Source organism: Mchenga conophoros, linkage group LG15 (assembly GCF_057382185.1).
Source record: "Mchenga conophoros isolate Kocher_MC1m ecotype Shallow Benthic linkage group LG15, M_conophoros_male_GT1.1, whole genome shotgun sequence".
Taxonomy (NCBI): domain Eukaryota; kingdom Metazoa; phylum Chordata; class Actinopteri; order Cichliformes; family Cichlidae; genus Mchenga; species Mchenga conophoros.
Genome location: NC_140540.1, coordinates 8,626,032 through 8,641,330, shown reverse-complemented (window position 1 = coordinate 8,641,330; position 15,299 = coordinate 8,626,032). Strand labels below are relative to the sequence as shown.

Below are 15,299 nucleotides of genomic sequence, written 5' to 3'. Positions count from 1 at the left end.
AAAAGCACTGAATTTTACGAGGTTTTGTACAGGCCTTGATAAGCAACTATCACACCGCTGTTATCGATTGCAAATTTATCATATTAATTGTTAACTGATCATTTGAAAACCCTTTTTTAAACTATGTGAGCATAACTCTAGTTAAGTGTCTGGTTCATCAGCCTCCACACATTTGAGAACACTTTCAAAATGGCTAGTCATTTTTCTAAAACTCCAAAGTTGTTGGTTACTCCAATGCAAAGCAACCTAAAATCTCAATACGAGAGTGTGTACTACTCCCTTCACAGAGCAGCCCAACTGCCTCAAACCACAGCAGAAAGATAAGCTGCATCAATGAGCAATTGGACAAGAAGAAACAGACCTCTAACAGGTCCTCAGATGACAAAAGTCAGATTTGTGTAGGGAGTAGTACACGCCATTGTACTGCACCTTTAATTCTTAGAACAAAAATATTTGTTCTAAATATTTTGGGCACTACAAATGCTTATGAATGAGAACATTTCTGTATAGATAAAGTTTATATGATAAGCTTTTTGCAAATGACGCACTTTGATTGTCGTCTAATCACTGGAAGGTCACTGGTTCAAATCTTAGCTGCTCCAACAAGTCAAAGTCAAGCAAGGATACAGCCCAAAGAAACAGAGCCTTGAGCTGCCCCTGATGCATTCATCAGTGTGTTTTTGTGAATGTTAGACGAGACATACAAAAAAGTACGTATAGAATTGTTAAAATGAGCTCAACCTTAGCCATTAAAAGCTTATTTCTGCAGTAATAATAAACAACAATATAGTAACAGTCATATAACACTGGTATTTAAATGCAATATGGTTCTTCTTGTGGTTCTTTATAGCACTAAGTGACATTTACGTATTACTTAAAATTTCACTTTCTACACAGTTAATGATAGTACAAGCAAATAATTTAATTGGAAACAGATAGCTCCTAAAGATTCTGTACAATTCCAGTGCAAAGCAGGAAATGCTAAATGTTGCCTTTCATCTGATATTTATTACTTAGAATTAATAAACTGAATTTGCAAAGAGGGAGGAAAGTGGTTCGTGGGAACGCACACACAGAGACACACACGGACATACTCGGTGGAGCCTATGCTTTGGCTATTGTGTTAATTGACAGCCACTGAAAGAAGATAGGCAGTGTGTGCCAAAACATGTCACGCATACAGCCTATGCACTTTGTACTGGAGCTTGATTTGTGGCACAACTGTGAAGCATGATGGAAAATTAAAGTACAGTCACTTACTGTCATTTTGGCCATAAACCAAGGTAGACTTTCACCCAACTGTACACATGTAAGCAACAAGCGCCCGAGAGGTTGTAAACAGAAAAGGTCACTGCATTGTGTGCATAATGATCGGTCCTGAGGATTGCCTCTGTAACTACTGCTTTGCAAGTTTCCACAAAACAAATAAGTAATCTTGGTTTCTGAACAACAGTTATTATCCCAGGAGTTTAGAGGGTGGATCAGAGGGCAAAGTGGTGAGGTAAGGTGAAGTCACAACCTCATTAGGTTTGGACTAAGACGCAACAACAAACAAGTAGAGCAAAATGAAGATTACTTTGGACTTACAGAAAAAAATAAACGTCACTGGCGACAATAAAGAGAAATGAGCTGGGACTGCTGGAGTGGGATGGTGGAAAGAAACAACAGAGGAATACGAGTTTGTGATGTGGAGTCACAGTAGGAAAGCAGAGGGAAAGAAGGAGGAGGCAGGAAATGGAAGAATACAAAACAACAGGCTTAGTTGCTGGTTACTTACTGCTGTCACCAGGGCAACAGTAGCTGTCTGGGTCTGACTCATTGTGGTAGTACAGGTCCATAGCCTGGGGGGAAAATATGGCACCACTTAGAAAAAGCAAGTCAAATACTCAAGAGAAACAAATATAAAAGTAAGATTGTTCTTGTTATTTTAGTTGGTGTTTTAAAATCCATTTTATGGCATACATCTAAATACACTAAAGGAACAGCTATATACTGTAAAATAATATCTATGTACAGTAGAATAACACCCAAGTACAACAAAATAACATCTATCTACAGTGAAATAATCCATATCAAGACAAATTCGATTCATTGCTAGTTGATTAAAAGGTCAAAATCCATTCCTTCCCTTTAGTCGATGCTTTTTTGCTTGATTTGCTAGAATAAAATATAAAGGGGGGAAAATGCAATAAAATAAAGCTAAGCTGTTTTGAAATCATCAGTCTAAGTTGATATTCTTAACTATATAAATGGTGACTATATGAGGTGTGACCTTTTTGACTGCTGGCATTTTAAAGCACGCTGGTTTTCTCCCACACTGATTTAGGCCTTCATTCCAGCTAGCTCCCCTCGACATGTCTTATTAAGGCTGGATTCCCAGTGTGAGACTTCACTGATTCTCTTGGTTTCCTGTTCTAAAAAGTGGTTGGATCGCTTGCTTTAAACGACAGTATAACAGCATCATTGTTCTTCAGTCAGACAGAATGCCAAAATGAAACTCATCTCGTTCAGTTGGGCCAAAGACATTTACAGGATACAAGAGTTGCTGCAGGAAGACTGCAGGGAGAAAAAAGTGCCTCTGAAGCTGATATACTATGCTACATATTGATACATAGAATTTAATTGTTAATGATACTTTGGTGTCTAAATAGCATTTTATTGTTGAGGTAAGATGAGCTAGTCAACTTACAAACTGGAGCTTACATTTGCTTCTAAAAGAGCAATGCACACAGGAAGGGGCTGGGATGACTAGGCAAAAGTAATCACTGTGGATGGGTACACAGTTCTCATACTCTCAAAGGGTACCAATGGGAGTAAAGTATCCACTAACTGACCTACGACTAGGTGTGAAGCAAAATGCAGGGTTTATATAATGGATTATGCATTATATAGCTACGGGGCTTAGTTAATAAATGTCTAATATGCTTTCCAACCTATAATTTATCAATCACATGTATCCTTTGCTTCCATTGAAAGCCACTTTAATTTTTGACTCAAAGCTGAGTTGTATTTACCTCAATATCTGACCATTTCTTCTTCTAAATGATTATTTAACCTGTTCAATTACCCAGGTCTTTCAGTTTCATTGAGTTTTGATGGTCTTTGGTCATCACACCACTTCTAGTCTCTTCCTGTGTGCATGGCTCTTTATAAGTAAGCTTTCATAGAATTTTCTCTATTATTTATTTGGATTTCTGTGAATCTGTTGCTTAAAACAAAAATAGCTAACAACTTGAATGTGGAAATGACTCTTTAATAAATTTGCTTAAAACTCATCTATATTCCAAACATGAAAAATGGGCCCTGACTAGACCAGGCAACAGACTAGAAAGACTAGATTGATAACAATAAAAGGAAAAATGTATTTTTAATGCAAAACCTTTATCTGGGAAGCATAAATAAATGTAATGGAGTCAACATATCCGCATCTGAAGTTGGATGTCTTTTACTTTGTCAAAACATTTCTCTGCATGTGACAGGCAGAAATGACTCACACATACGAGTGTAAACACACAAGTCCCAATAGTAGCTTCTTAAGCTTGTCCCACTTTTTCTTTTTCCACATACAACATAACCGGCAGCATTTGCATCTCAGGGCATTCCCATCAAAGTGCACTGCCTTGTCAGATATTAGTTTTCAATGATGTTGCCGTCTGTCATCAACTTTTCAAAGTGGCTCCTGGTAAACACAATCTTAGCCTACTTTGTTGTTCCACATTGCAGCACGGAAAACTTAGTAGTCTCCCATGAGTGTTTTTTCAAGATCGAAACAAGCCGAGGGATAAGGATGTGTGTGCGTGTGCCTGTGTGTCTGCACAAAAGTTATTCCAATCCCATCAGTTTATTCACTCATTCAGAGGCAAAGCTTTGAGCAGTCTGCCTGTCACATCAGTCATTTTACCTCTAAGTCTTTATATAGCTGACAGTTGCTGCATCTTTCCATCGTTCCTCTCAGACACGAATACTGTAAACAAATATATGACTCACTGTTCATATCCCCTCATACTGTCAACATCTTTCTCTACAGTCTACAATCGCTTCACCATTCATGCTCCTTTCTCATTTCTCCTTGGATTTACACTTGCATCTGTCTTTCTGCCTTCCCCGTTAACCCCCTCCTGACTAACTTTCCTTTTCTTCAGGTTGTTTATTGATTCAGCGAAGGTCTGATGGAGATGTATCCATAGCGATGGTGAATCTGGGGTTTCTGTTCATTAATATTTCATCATATTTTCCAAAAGAAGACCAGTGTGGCTTGTTGAAGCAGAGAGAACAAGGTTGAAGAATTTATTTAATTTTATTTTTTTCTGTGTTGGGATCAAGGGGAGGTAGCGGTCTGTGTAACTTGACAGTGAATCATCGGATGAGGCACATTTAACAGCAAAAAAAGAAAAGAAGCATTTCGACTTTTACCAACAAAGGACTGAGGAACTCTGATCTGGGTTCATTTTAGCAAAAGAAAGATATAAAAAATAGAGTTACTCACAGAACTTCATTTATACCAACAGAAAAAAAATCTTGTCATCCTTTCTTAAACTTAACAGCTTACCGCTACCATAGCTAGGTAAAACCAGTAAACTGTTAATTATTTATTAAGCTGGCAGATAAGAACTTGAGTTCCCTGAATAATTTTGGGCAGTAGGAATGTGGCATGCCCTATTATCCAAGGGGAGAGAGGCAAATATTAAACCATGTTAACTTGTTATACATTTACCTCAGTAGCAACATTTTGAAGCAGGTGAATGACACTTTCATTACATAAAGACGAAGAATGGCGAAGAGGTAATAAAAACTGGTAAGCACTTATCTGGTAAAGGTCCTTAACGCTGCTACAAAGGTGAACTCTACTCTGAATACAAAAGGGAGGCTCAGCAATGCAACTAGTGTGCCCATCAGCATTTTGCACTACAGAGAGTAGGAGTCAAATGATCCATAATAAAACTGTAGGTGCCGTGGAAAACAGATCTTCATGTAGAGAATTATCTTCTAAAATCATGTCAACATTCACGGAAAACACACTGCACCACAGAAAAAAGAAAATGAGCTGAAATTAATGTTTGGGGAGGATTTGACAGAGACCTTTAGAAATCCTGCAAAATACCACAAAGACTTCCATTGCCTACTTTATGGGAGCACTGTAGCAGTAACTACTCCTACTGCCTGGTGGTGCATTTATTTAATCAGTCTTTTCACATATAACATATAGATTTGAAATGTTTTATTTCCACATACAGGTATTATAGATATTATATAACAACGGTTTTGGTAATGATTTCTTTGGAGATTTCCTTAATTTTCCTGCTTAATACACCTGGAATTCCCATCACTCTTGGATCCACTGTTTATCTCAACAAGTTAGCATTTGATGCAATAATCTGAGTAGCTGTAGAATAAACTTGCCTGTGTACGCTGGCGTGGCTGCCAGGTGTCCTCTAGGGCGTAGCTGATGTAGGGCCCGCTGCAAATAGAACACTCCAGCATGACGGGGCTGGCCAAGAGGGGTGAGGCGTGAATCCCCCAGGATGAGCAGCCACACAGGTGGAGGTCGGGCTCTGCTTCCTTCTGCTTGCCTGTACCGTCACCATGATGGCGAGCCAGCATTTTCCACTTCCTAACCTGAAAATTTAGAGAAGTCGTGTTCTTTCATTAGCCAATAAAGTTTCAAACAGAATAATATCCAAGACTAATAGAACTTTATTGATACGCTGGTTATAGCAGTAAAAAACCTGGATAGTTTTACAGTATGACACATTTACCGGTCAAGGCAGTTTAACCAATTTACTAGTTAAATTATGCCTCAAATTATGTGTTTAAAAAAATTGTGAGTGACATTTTTAAATTTGATGGATTAAACTGTACTGGGTTTGATCCATTCATGAATCAAATAACTGAGACTCGGATTTGCTTTGCACTGGATAAACTGAGTGAGTCAGGCTCAGTCTTAGCAGTAATCTTCTCTCTTGTGACAGCTGCACAGTGACACATGCTCCAGAGGACAATTTCTCCACAAACATCCTCTTCTCAATCACTACTTAGTGAGTGGCCAGCAACACTGCCAGAACACATATCAGAAACAGAAATAATTTAACAGCTCTGTCACACACACATATAAAAGTGAGAGGAGGTCTGGGAGAGAAATATATCACACATGTGACAGTGTAAACTAAAGTCAAGGTGCAAATATTTCTTGAGGAAGCCAAATCACACTGATATATGTGCCAGTGACCTAGAAAAGCTCTTATGTAAGGGAAATGTTGCCCTTGGCATGCAGAGTAGACATGTTCAGTGACTGGAGCCATTTCAAATGAATCTTATCAAGGCCTCTATCGGCGGTCACTGCTCTGCTCACCCAACATTACAGTTGCATAGGAGTGCATGAAGAAATACAGTGTGTGAGTGACGTTGCATGTGAGCATATTTGAGGTGAATTTTGCAACTCGGTGTAAAAAAGTTTCCTGTATGTGGATAGTTCAGGTCTTGATTTTAGCTGTTACCCAATGTTAGAAGGAGAGTTCATAATGAGCTGTTTTCTCTGGTCACATACTGTTCCAATGACATTTAGTCATAGTCACTGTCTTAAAGGAACAATTAAGCATTTTATAAAAATGTGTGTTTGCTTCTGGCTGAGGTTTACATAAGAGTGGATGGATACGATTTCCTTATCTGTTTGTTAATTCAGCTAACGCCAGCAGCCAAACAGTCTAGCTTAGCAAAACGAATTTTTTAAAAAAGGTGTGAAATATGTGAAAACAACTTTTTTCGGTAACAAAAGTTAATAAAATCTATGTATCAGAACGTCAGAAAGAGGAAAAATTATGTTTTTTATATTTGTAGAAAAATGTGAGAGAGTCACGTTAGGTGCTGTTTTGCTGTTCTGAACAGTGGCTAGCAAAACAAACAAAAAAAGACTACAAGGAGTAAGTAGCAAGAAAAACAGTTTCTCTTTTAAAAAAAACCCATCTGTCTCATGCACACCAGGAGGACTAACAGCTTTGTGCTTTACAGTGTGTTGTTAAGCTGTGACACAAATACTTCACTGCCAGTGTCGACTTGTTTCAGGTGACCCAGATAAATGGCTACTGAACTTCACTTCACACTGAACCTCAGTAAAATAGTAAGTATGCACACCCATGAATCAGTGTCTTCTTAAAATGAGGTTAGATTCAGGCAGAGAAATTGTACTGGAAATCTTTTAGAGTGGAGGCAAACTGTATATGATTGAATATCTTAACAAATCAAGCTAATAAGTTAGCATTCCAAGTAATGCCCCATAAATTCATGAATTATTACTGTCAGTCTGTTTATATGCAAATTAAAACCAAAAACCTTCAGGGAAAAATATTTGTGTCTCTGAGGTTGTGTTATTTTTGTATTTTGACATAATCAGGCTAGCATTTTCTGTCTTTGTGTTTTTGCTAGGCTAACTACTGTAGCTAAAGACATGAAGTCAATATCAGTCATCTTATATAGTCAGAGAATGTATATATTTCCCCAAATGTGACTATTCTTAGTGATTTACATAAACAGGAACATAGCTCTGTGGTTTTAATAAACTTAAATGTACCATTGTGAAACCAGTTAGAGACTTGTTGATGTATGAAAGGATGTACACATTTAACTTCATATTAGAAAGGAAATGTGATAGACCTGAGTTGTCAGTGACTGAATGTGTGTTTTTGTGCATTTCATCATATTTAATTATGTGCAGTATTACCCTCGGTATGCAAGTCTAAATCGAACGAGTGCTATTCATTCGATTGGACCGTACATGTTTATCATGCATGCTTTTTTATTGAATGGCCTCTATCTGAGCCTCCTTCTGGGGTTATGAAAATTCATGTCCGCAGGGAGTGCATATCACACGCACACATACAAATATATGTATGCCGTTTCCACATTCCCAGTCCTTTCCCTGCTCCTTTGACCTTGTTTTGTGCTGTGACCAATAAGAAAACAGTGGTTACATTATGTAAGCACTCTCCAACAACATCTGTCCTTTCACCTCATCAACTCAGGAAGTAATATTTTCCATGTTTATACCAGGAGACATCAGCTACATAGCTCTGTGAAAACTCAATCTGAGCAATTTTTAAAGCTTCCTGCTTCCTGTCAGCAAGGAGAAAGATGGCTTTGGCCAGTAATAAATTAATATAAAACTGCCTAAAGGTATGCCCTTAAGCCCCATACAGTAGACTTTGCCATGAAACTGTATGATAAAGCTCCAAGTCAAGAGGCTTTTGCACAGCAGATAACAACAGTGTTTTTTGGTGCTGTCAACAGCCAGCCCACGGCTCAGCTCTCTCTCTTGGTAACCCTTTTGTGGCCTTCTCCTGCTTATCCGTTCATGTCCTTCACCAGCTCCCCTCAGTGTGTAAGTCTAAATCGACCTGGCTTAAATTGAACAGCAACGTGAAGACAAAGAAAAATATGTTTGAAAGACAGAACGATAAACCAAGATGGTCTTACATAAAATATCCAATTATAGGTCCCCCAACCTCCCCAAACCGTTCTTAGATGGCAAACAGGTCTTAAAATTAATGAGAGATGGTAGGAAATCTGATCCAAGTAGTGAACAGGCTATGCCTAAACTATGATTCAGACAGTCCACGTGGAATAAAATCACCAAATGTGTGCAATATATCCAACTGGAAATTGAGCCCCAGAGCCAGAGAAAAAAGGAGAGTTCTGGAGACCCGAAATTAAAAACAAGACAGAGAATAATACCACTGTTAAAGAGAGAAGTGGATAAGGAGTAAATTTGGGATTTCAAGATTTGGATATTGACCCTAAGCTGCTTTTGAGCTTTCATCTGGGCTCATTCTAATTTTCAATGGATTTGCTTGAATGCTTTCATCTTGAAATCTCAAGGACTGCGGTGACAAGGTCTCTGAACCCTGTCTTCTTAGCAATACATTAATATTCATGGTCATTTACTATGCCTCAGCCCATGGCCCCTTTTAAAGATAATATAATGCTATCTTTTCCCATTTTTTGGAAGTTTTTCCCCACATTTCTTTATATATTATCTATTGATAACTATACATTTAAAAAAAAATCCTCAGCATTTAAATTAAAATTGATTAAAAAACAAGGTGGCAACATGTCTGGCTGAATTTAAAAATGCTGCTTCGTGGTTCATTGTCCCATGTTGGCTTTTCTGCACCTTATACTTCATTCTGTTCAATAGTTTCATACTTTGTTAAGCAACATTAACTTTTATGTGTTATACTTAAAAAAAAAAAAAAAACAGTGAACCCATGTGAGGACATACAGGTTTTTTTTAAAAAAAACACAGTAAAATAACAACTTCCTGCTCAACTTCCTGACTAAGACTTGTTTTTATATTCATCAGGCCCAACTAATCCCAAATAGCTAGGATAAATTAAAAATGTTTCCCAAATGAGAACTCAGGAGGTTATTTATTTAAAGGTAGAATAAAGATCTGTTGAAGCTACTTTGTTGAAGATAGTTGAAGCTACTTTCTCTTGCAGTATAAACTAGGATGTTTTCTCATAGGACAACAAATATCCAGTTGAAATCTATACATTACACACATAGTGTACTACACAGGGTGTACTAACAGATTTAGGCCAAAATTGAGACACAAATTACAGCAAAATGCACACAATGCACAACAGGAGCAGCTTGTATTTGGGTACTAAGGCCACAGTACAGCACAAAAATCATTTCCAGCTGAGATGAGCATGTTACTGGGAGAAGCAAATGTTTTGCCTCAGTCTCAGGGAGCTACTGAGCCTCTGTGGCACAGCATTTCTGGCTTTAGCTCTGGGACAGCAAGGGGGAAGATGGGATTAGCGGGGTTCTCAGGGTAGATTAGAACAACAGTAATTCCTAAATTCCCTCACAATGAAACAAGGGATTTTTTTTCCAGTGGGTCAAGAAAAGAGGAAGAGATGTAGTAACATGAATGGGAATCTCAAGACAGTCATTAGCATTAACATAATTCAAAATACTTGTTTGTGTCAGTTACTCTTATTGTTTAACCCTGTCTTCAATCGTTCTTTGTTCAAAATATCAGGTAAAAACGTCCTCAAACTAACCTGTCACTACATGTCAAGCAGTCATAAAACAGGTATCTCTTCCTGTGTACCTTGAATGCCTTCAATGTCTGTTCAAACTTCAGAGATTATCAGAATACCTCTTAACACCACAAACAATCTGCCTTACTTTCTCTGCCTCACCTGCCTCTAGTTTGTTATTGATAGATCTGGCTGAATCTCCACAAAGCAAAATTCCCACAGCAGATACAGGAAACTGTAGCCAAGGTATGAAGTGCCTCCACTCTGTTTATTTATCTTTTCTTGGGGCTTGGCAAAGAAAAAAGCCCGCCTGTATGATATTGCAGTAACAATGGAAACAAATGCACTGTGCCATTTTAGAGCATATATATGCATTCACTGTGAGCAAAGATGAGAGATCATGTGAGAAAAGCAACTCCAAGTTTGCATGCCAACCACATTCTTCGCCTGCCAGAGCACTTGGCTGTGGAACAAAAGAAAAGGAAAGGATTAGCAGTTTTCCATTGCTAAGTTTATGCTAAACAGTGGTAGCTTAGAACTGCTTTCCGGGGCCCTGGGAGACTTCCTTTATTTATATGTTAATTAAATATTTTTAAATTGGGGGAGATATTATTAGTCATTGGCATGACTGGTAATAATGTAAAAGTATCAAGGTTGTAAATGATATGACGCATCCTTTGATGTAGGTAAACTGATACAGTCAAAAAAAAGTCAACCAGTTGACTTCTTCAGGTTTTTCCAGGTGAGCAAGCCAAAGCAGGCAGCAAGCCAAACTGACAGCAACTATCTTCATACTGGTGCTAAGCAGGTGTCATATGTGGTGGGGGCTGCTCAGGTGGTAGAGGAGGGTCAGAAGGTCTGAGTTCGATCCCCGAGGTCCTCTAATCTGCAATTTGAAGTTTCCTTGGGCAAGATACTGAACCCTAAGTTGCGTCTGATGTATCCAAGACACTGTGAGGTTGTGAATGTTAATAAAAAAAAGTTCTGTGAATGTATGGGTGAATGGGGCTTGTTGCAGGAAAGCACTTTGAGTGCTCAATTAAAGTAGAAAAGTGCTATATATAAGTACTAATCTATTTACCTCACCCCATCATCATACCTCACCAAGTGCGGCATTCAACAGACTGGTGTGGTTTTAAATTTTTGCCGTCACCCAGATGGCAAAGATTTGTGACCATAGGCTATTCTAAACTATTCAAAAGAGTACCATCAGAAGTTTGGAATGAGAGGTATTTTTCCCCTGGTATTGGTACAGTATGCATGACAAGCCAACAACTTGGAACGGGATTTTGGCTCCCAGTGCTCTCTGTGTAATTCTTTGTATCAAATATAATTGGGCCTTGTGGGTTGTTACTCTTAATTCCTTCTTATTCCCAGTAGTAGCTAAGACCTATATTTCGACAGTAATGCGATTCACGGTAAATGCGACTCAAGCTGGTGAACAGAGGACAAAGTTCAGTAGTTCATTAAGTACACCTAGTTGCAATTAATACAGGGCCAGCAGCCCTGCAATAAATCATGTCATTTTGTTATTTTGTGGAGGGCATTGTTAAAAAAACTGTAAACTTATAAATTTAATTGAAAATGCAGCAGCTTGAGGGTTTCTATCCAGTTTTCACAGGTCACATCCCCCAGCTGGGAGATCAGACTGGAATCCAGAGTGAGTTTGTGTGCCAGTGAAAAGGTCACAAGTAAATCAGTGGAATCTGTCTCACAAGTCATTAACTATCAGCGTCATCAAAAAGTAACAGAGTGTACAGCAAGGGCTCTTCTTAGGTAACACTACGTCAGGAGCCAGAGTCTCGAGTGCAAAGTGCAGCAATAGAACATTTACACTTTAAAAAGAAAATACCACTTATCTGAGAAGTCAGTGTCAACAGCCAATATGTGGGCCTACAACAGGGCCATTTCTACCTCTGAAGTCTGCCAGCATGTGTGATTCAACACCTTACATGCAGCTGTACTCGTGATCACCCCTACAGTCGCTTGACAGGATCTTGCAAAGGAATTAACTCTAGCATCATGCTTCCTCCCTGATCTCCTTCTCTGACTCAGATACAATGCATCAGCATTCGTGGAAGAGGACTTTAGCCCGCAGGGCCTTGTCACTTGCTAAAGGAGAACAGAAAAGGTAGATTTATGATAGACCGCCTCCCTCTGTGGAGAACAAAACGTCACGGCCAACTGACCCATGAGACATTTGCTTTAAAATGCAGATGACACCAGTATCATCTGGGCCGGTACAAAGGTACACTATGATCTAGCTGACTCTGACAAAATATTAACAAGAAGAACTTACTAACTGTCAAATGAGGCTTTTTTCTGGGTCCGAGAACATTTCAAAAGAAACCTTTTGAAATGTGCTTTGCTGTGAGTTAATGGATAGTGAATCCTGTCTCACAGGGATGCATCAGCGTAGATAAATATTACTGTTCTTCTTGACTTCCCTCATCTCTCAGGATTTCTTCGGCCGGCCCTCATCCTTTTTGCTTTTTCCTTCCTTCCTTCCTACTTTGGTCTAATGCACTCTCTCTTTTTCTCTTGCATGAATGAGTTTTGGACAGTAAACAGAAAAGGGAATAGACTGGGCCAGGCGATTCTGGGTAACGTTGGTGTTTAAAACATACTGAGTAGATGGACTTATTAACAATATCACCTGATCAGCTTCCGGAACAGGATGTAAGGAAATTACTAAACACTAATCCCACAGAGCAAATCAGAGCCTCTCTTATGAGAAATGAAGTCATATACAGTGTTAAGCGTTACAAAGTAATGCATTATTGTGCAAAATTAAGTAATCACATTACAGTTACAATTATGTTGTAACTTGTGTTATAATAGTATATTCTTGAGTTATCTGCGCACCAGGTGGATAGAAAGAAAAAAACATCAAACAAACATGCTCTTTTCTCCTTCCTGCGCACTTGCGCTACAGTTAGCTGATTTTAGTTCAGGTGCTGCAGGAATAAAATGGTGAAGTTGGTCCAGCAAGACAACTTTTGAAGACTGTGGACGTTACTTTTATTTTTATTGCACAAAAGGACAGCATGAAGGTAAAGTGGAAACTGCATCCAGGATGGAGCAATTGTATCATACTGCTAACACAAATTTATCTCTTTGCTTACATTTGCACAACCAGCATGCTAATGCTAAGCTAGCCAAGATTGCGTTGTCAGCTTTGTGCTCAAACCTAAAAACTGAAGGAGAGATCTTGTGTGTGTCCTCATTAGGATAGGGAATTGTGTTGGTGTGCGGGACAGTAGCCTATAGGTTTATATAATTACCTGGTAGTCATGAGACAGTGCTTTTCAGGTCATTTTACGGAGTAATGAGAAAGTAACAAGTCTTGTAACAACTTACTAATTAGGTAACATTCAGCATTACTTTTAAGAAAAGTAACAAGTAATGTGTAATACATTACTTTTCGTGATTAATGACAATATATTGCTCTTATATTATACTATTAAACTGTAATTATTTTATACAGTATAATGTTAGGGGCTTTGCGAGAGGACAAATAAGTAGAAGGAAAGAACGGTTTAGGAAACAACAGGGATGAGATGCACTTCTATAGCAGTGGCTGACAATTAGCTCATGGAGGTCAGTTATGATCCTCAATCCTGCCATCGCTGCAGTTAACATTGCATGTGGGTTTTTTCTGTTAGTCAAAATGTAGTCAAATCTCAATGCACAGACGTAATATACACTTTTTCAAAAAACACAAAAAAGGGACCCCTTAAAACTCCAGTACTTGCTTAAGAATTATTCTGTTTTAAAGACTCCCATATGGAAAAGATATATATAAATCTTATAAAGTTTGTATCTGTCTTGTGTGAAACTTGTATGAAAAGCATACAAGAGTGAAAACAGATATAAGATCCCTTGAAAAATTATATAATGAAACTTGTATGTTTTGGATACTTACTAAAACAATATATAAAAGTAATGAGAAAGTGGCCACTTTCATGAGTAAATCATGTAAGCCTTTGTTACGTCCCTCTGCAGCCCCTAATCATCTCAATGTTTTCAGCTGGTGCTAATTGGCCACACCTAGTCAGGTGTGGATAAAAGCATACCTGAGGCAAGCTTCCCGGGGAGCTTACTAGTCTTTGCCTTGGTGGCACTAGCCACTTTAGCCAACCTGATAGTCCATTTTAAGATAAAACCTCTTTTCACCTACACTCTAGTATTCGTCTCCTTTTTTATGTTGCGGCTTTTGAGCCGGGTCGTAACACCTTATATGATTTACTCATGAAAGTGGCCACTTTCATGAGTTAAATCATATAAGTTTTTACTATTTCTTTTCCATATGGGCTTTTTCAGTGTCAAGGTAATCCAGGAGTCACTCTTCCAAACTGTGAATAAATACAACACAGTACTTCCTTAAAGTTCCCTGATCTAAAACTCACGATTAGCCCTTTAAATGAGATAAGATTAAGTATAAAACTTAAATATTAATGAGTTATATAAGATTGTCCATGTTGTGAAATTGTATTTTTTGTCAAATTCTTAGAAAATAACAGTTTGGACAGTTGTTTTGGGGTTTTTTTAATCTATTTATGTAACGAAATTTCAAAGATTTCTGAGAAAACCTGAATAAAGCACATTAGGCACTCTTGAAATCATAAGCCGAGAGAGAGAAATCACATGTTGGGACAACCAGGAGTCACCAAAGGTTCACGCTGTTTTCATTTTTCATTAAGTCTTCATCAAGAATGGTGCAGGCTCGATTTAAGAGATTAGTGGAAAAGCTGTATTTGCATTTAGCCATGTGTGTGCGGGTGTGTGTGTTCGTGAGTGTATCTGGTCGTCTGCTGTTGTGTATACGGGACAGTGCAGGCCCTCCTTATCAGGAGGATTTATATACTTTTGATTTCTGTTCATGCGTTGGCAGTGGGACACAAACGCTGACCTCATCTTCAATCTCGTAATAAAACTATCCTCTCAGCTCTTCTCATCTCTCTCTCTATCACAGTTTTCCTCTGTTTGTGCCCCTCCCTTTTATTTTTCTCTCCAACAATATTATTATATTTCCACCTTTTTCCACTTCTGTTTTCTTACATTCACTTCCCCCACCTTCCTCTTGCTTCCAGTAAGCCTCATTGCCCCTCAATAAAAACTGCTGTGTCATAAATTTAGCACACTCACACTTTATGACATAATCAGCACCATAAAGCTCGGTCTATATTTAGCATCGCTCACAGGCGCTGTGACGGTGGGGTGAAGGTGATGTAGCGCACTGTGTCAAGGCCAAGCTGA

General features: G+C 38.5%; 1 protein-coding gene across 1 annotated transcript in view; it reads right to left on the bottom strand.

Moving 5' to 3' along the window:
- sgk1 (serum/glucocorticoid regulated kinase 1) overlaps positions 1–15,299 on the bottom strand; it is a 35,978-nt gene that overhangs the window by 11,564 nt on the left and 9,115 nt on the right. The window contains exons 4-5 of the mRNA XM_085246095.1: positions 5,401–5,616; positions 1,778–1,841 (exon numbers count right to left, since the gene is read on the bottom strand). Coding sequence (XP_085102221.1) covers positions 1,778–1,841; positions 5,401–5,616 — 280 coding nt within the window. The remainder of the gene's footprint in view (positions 1–1,777; positions 1,842–5,400; positions 5,617–15,299) is intronic.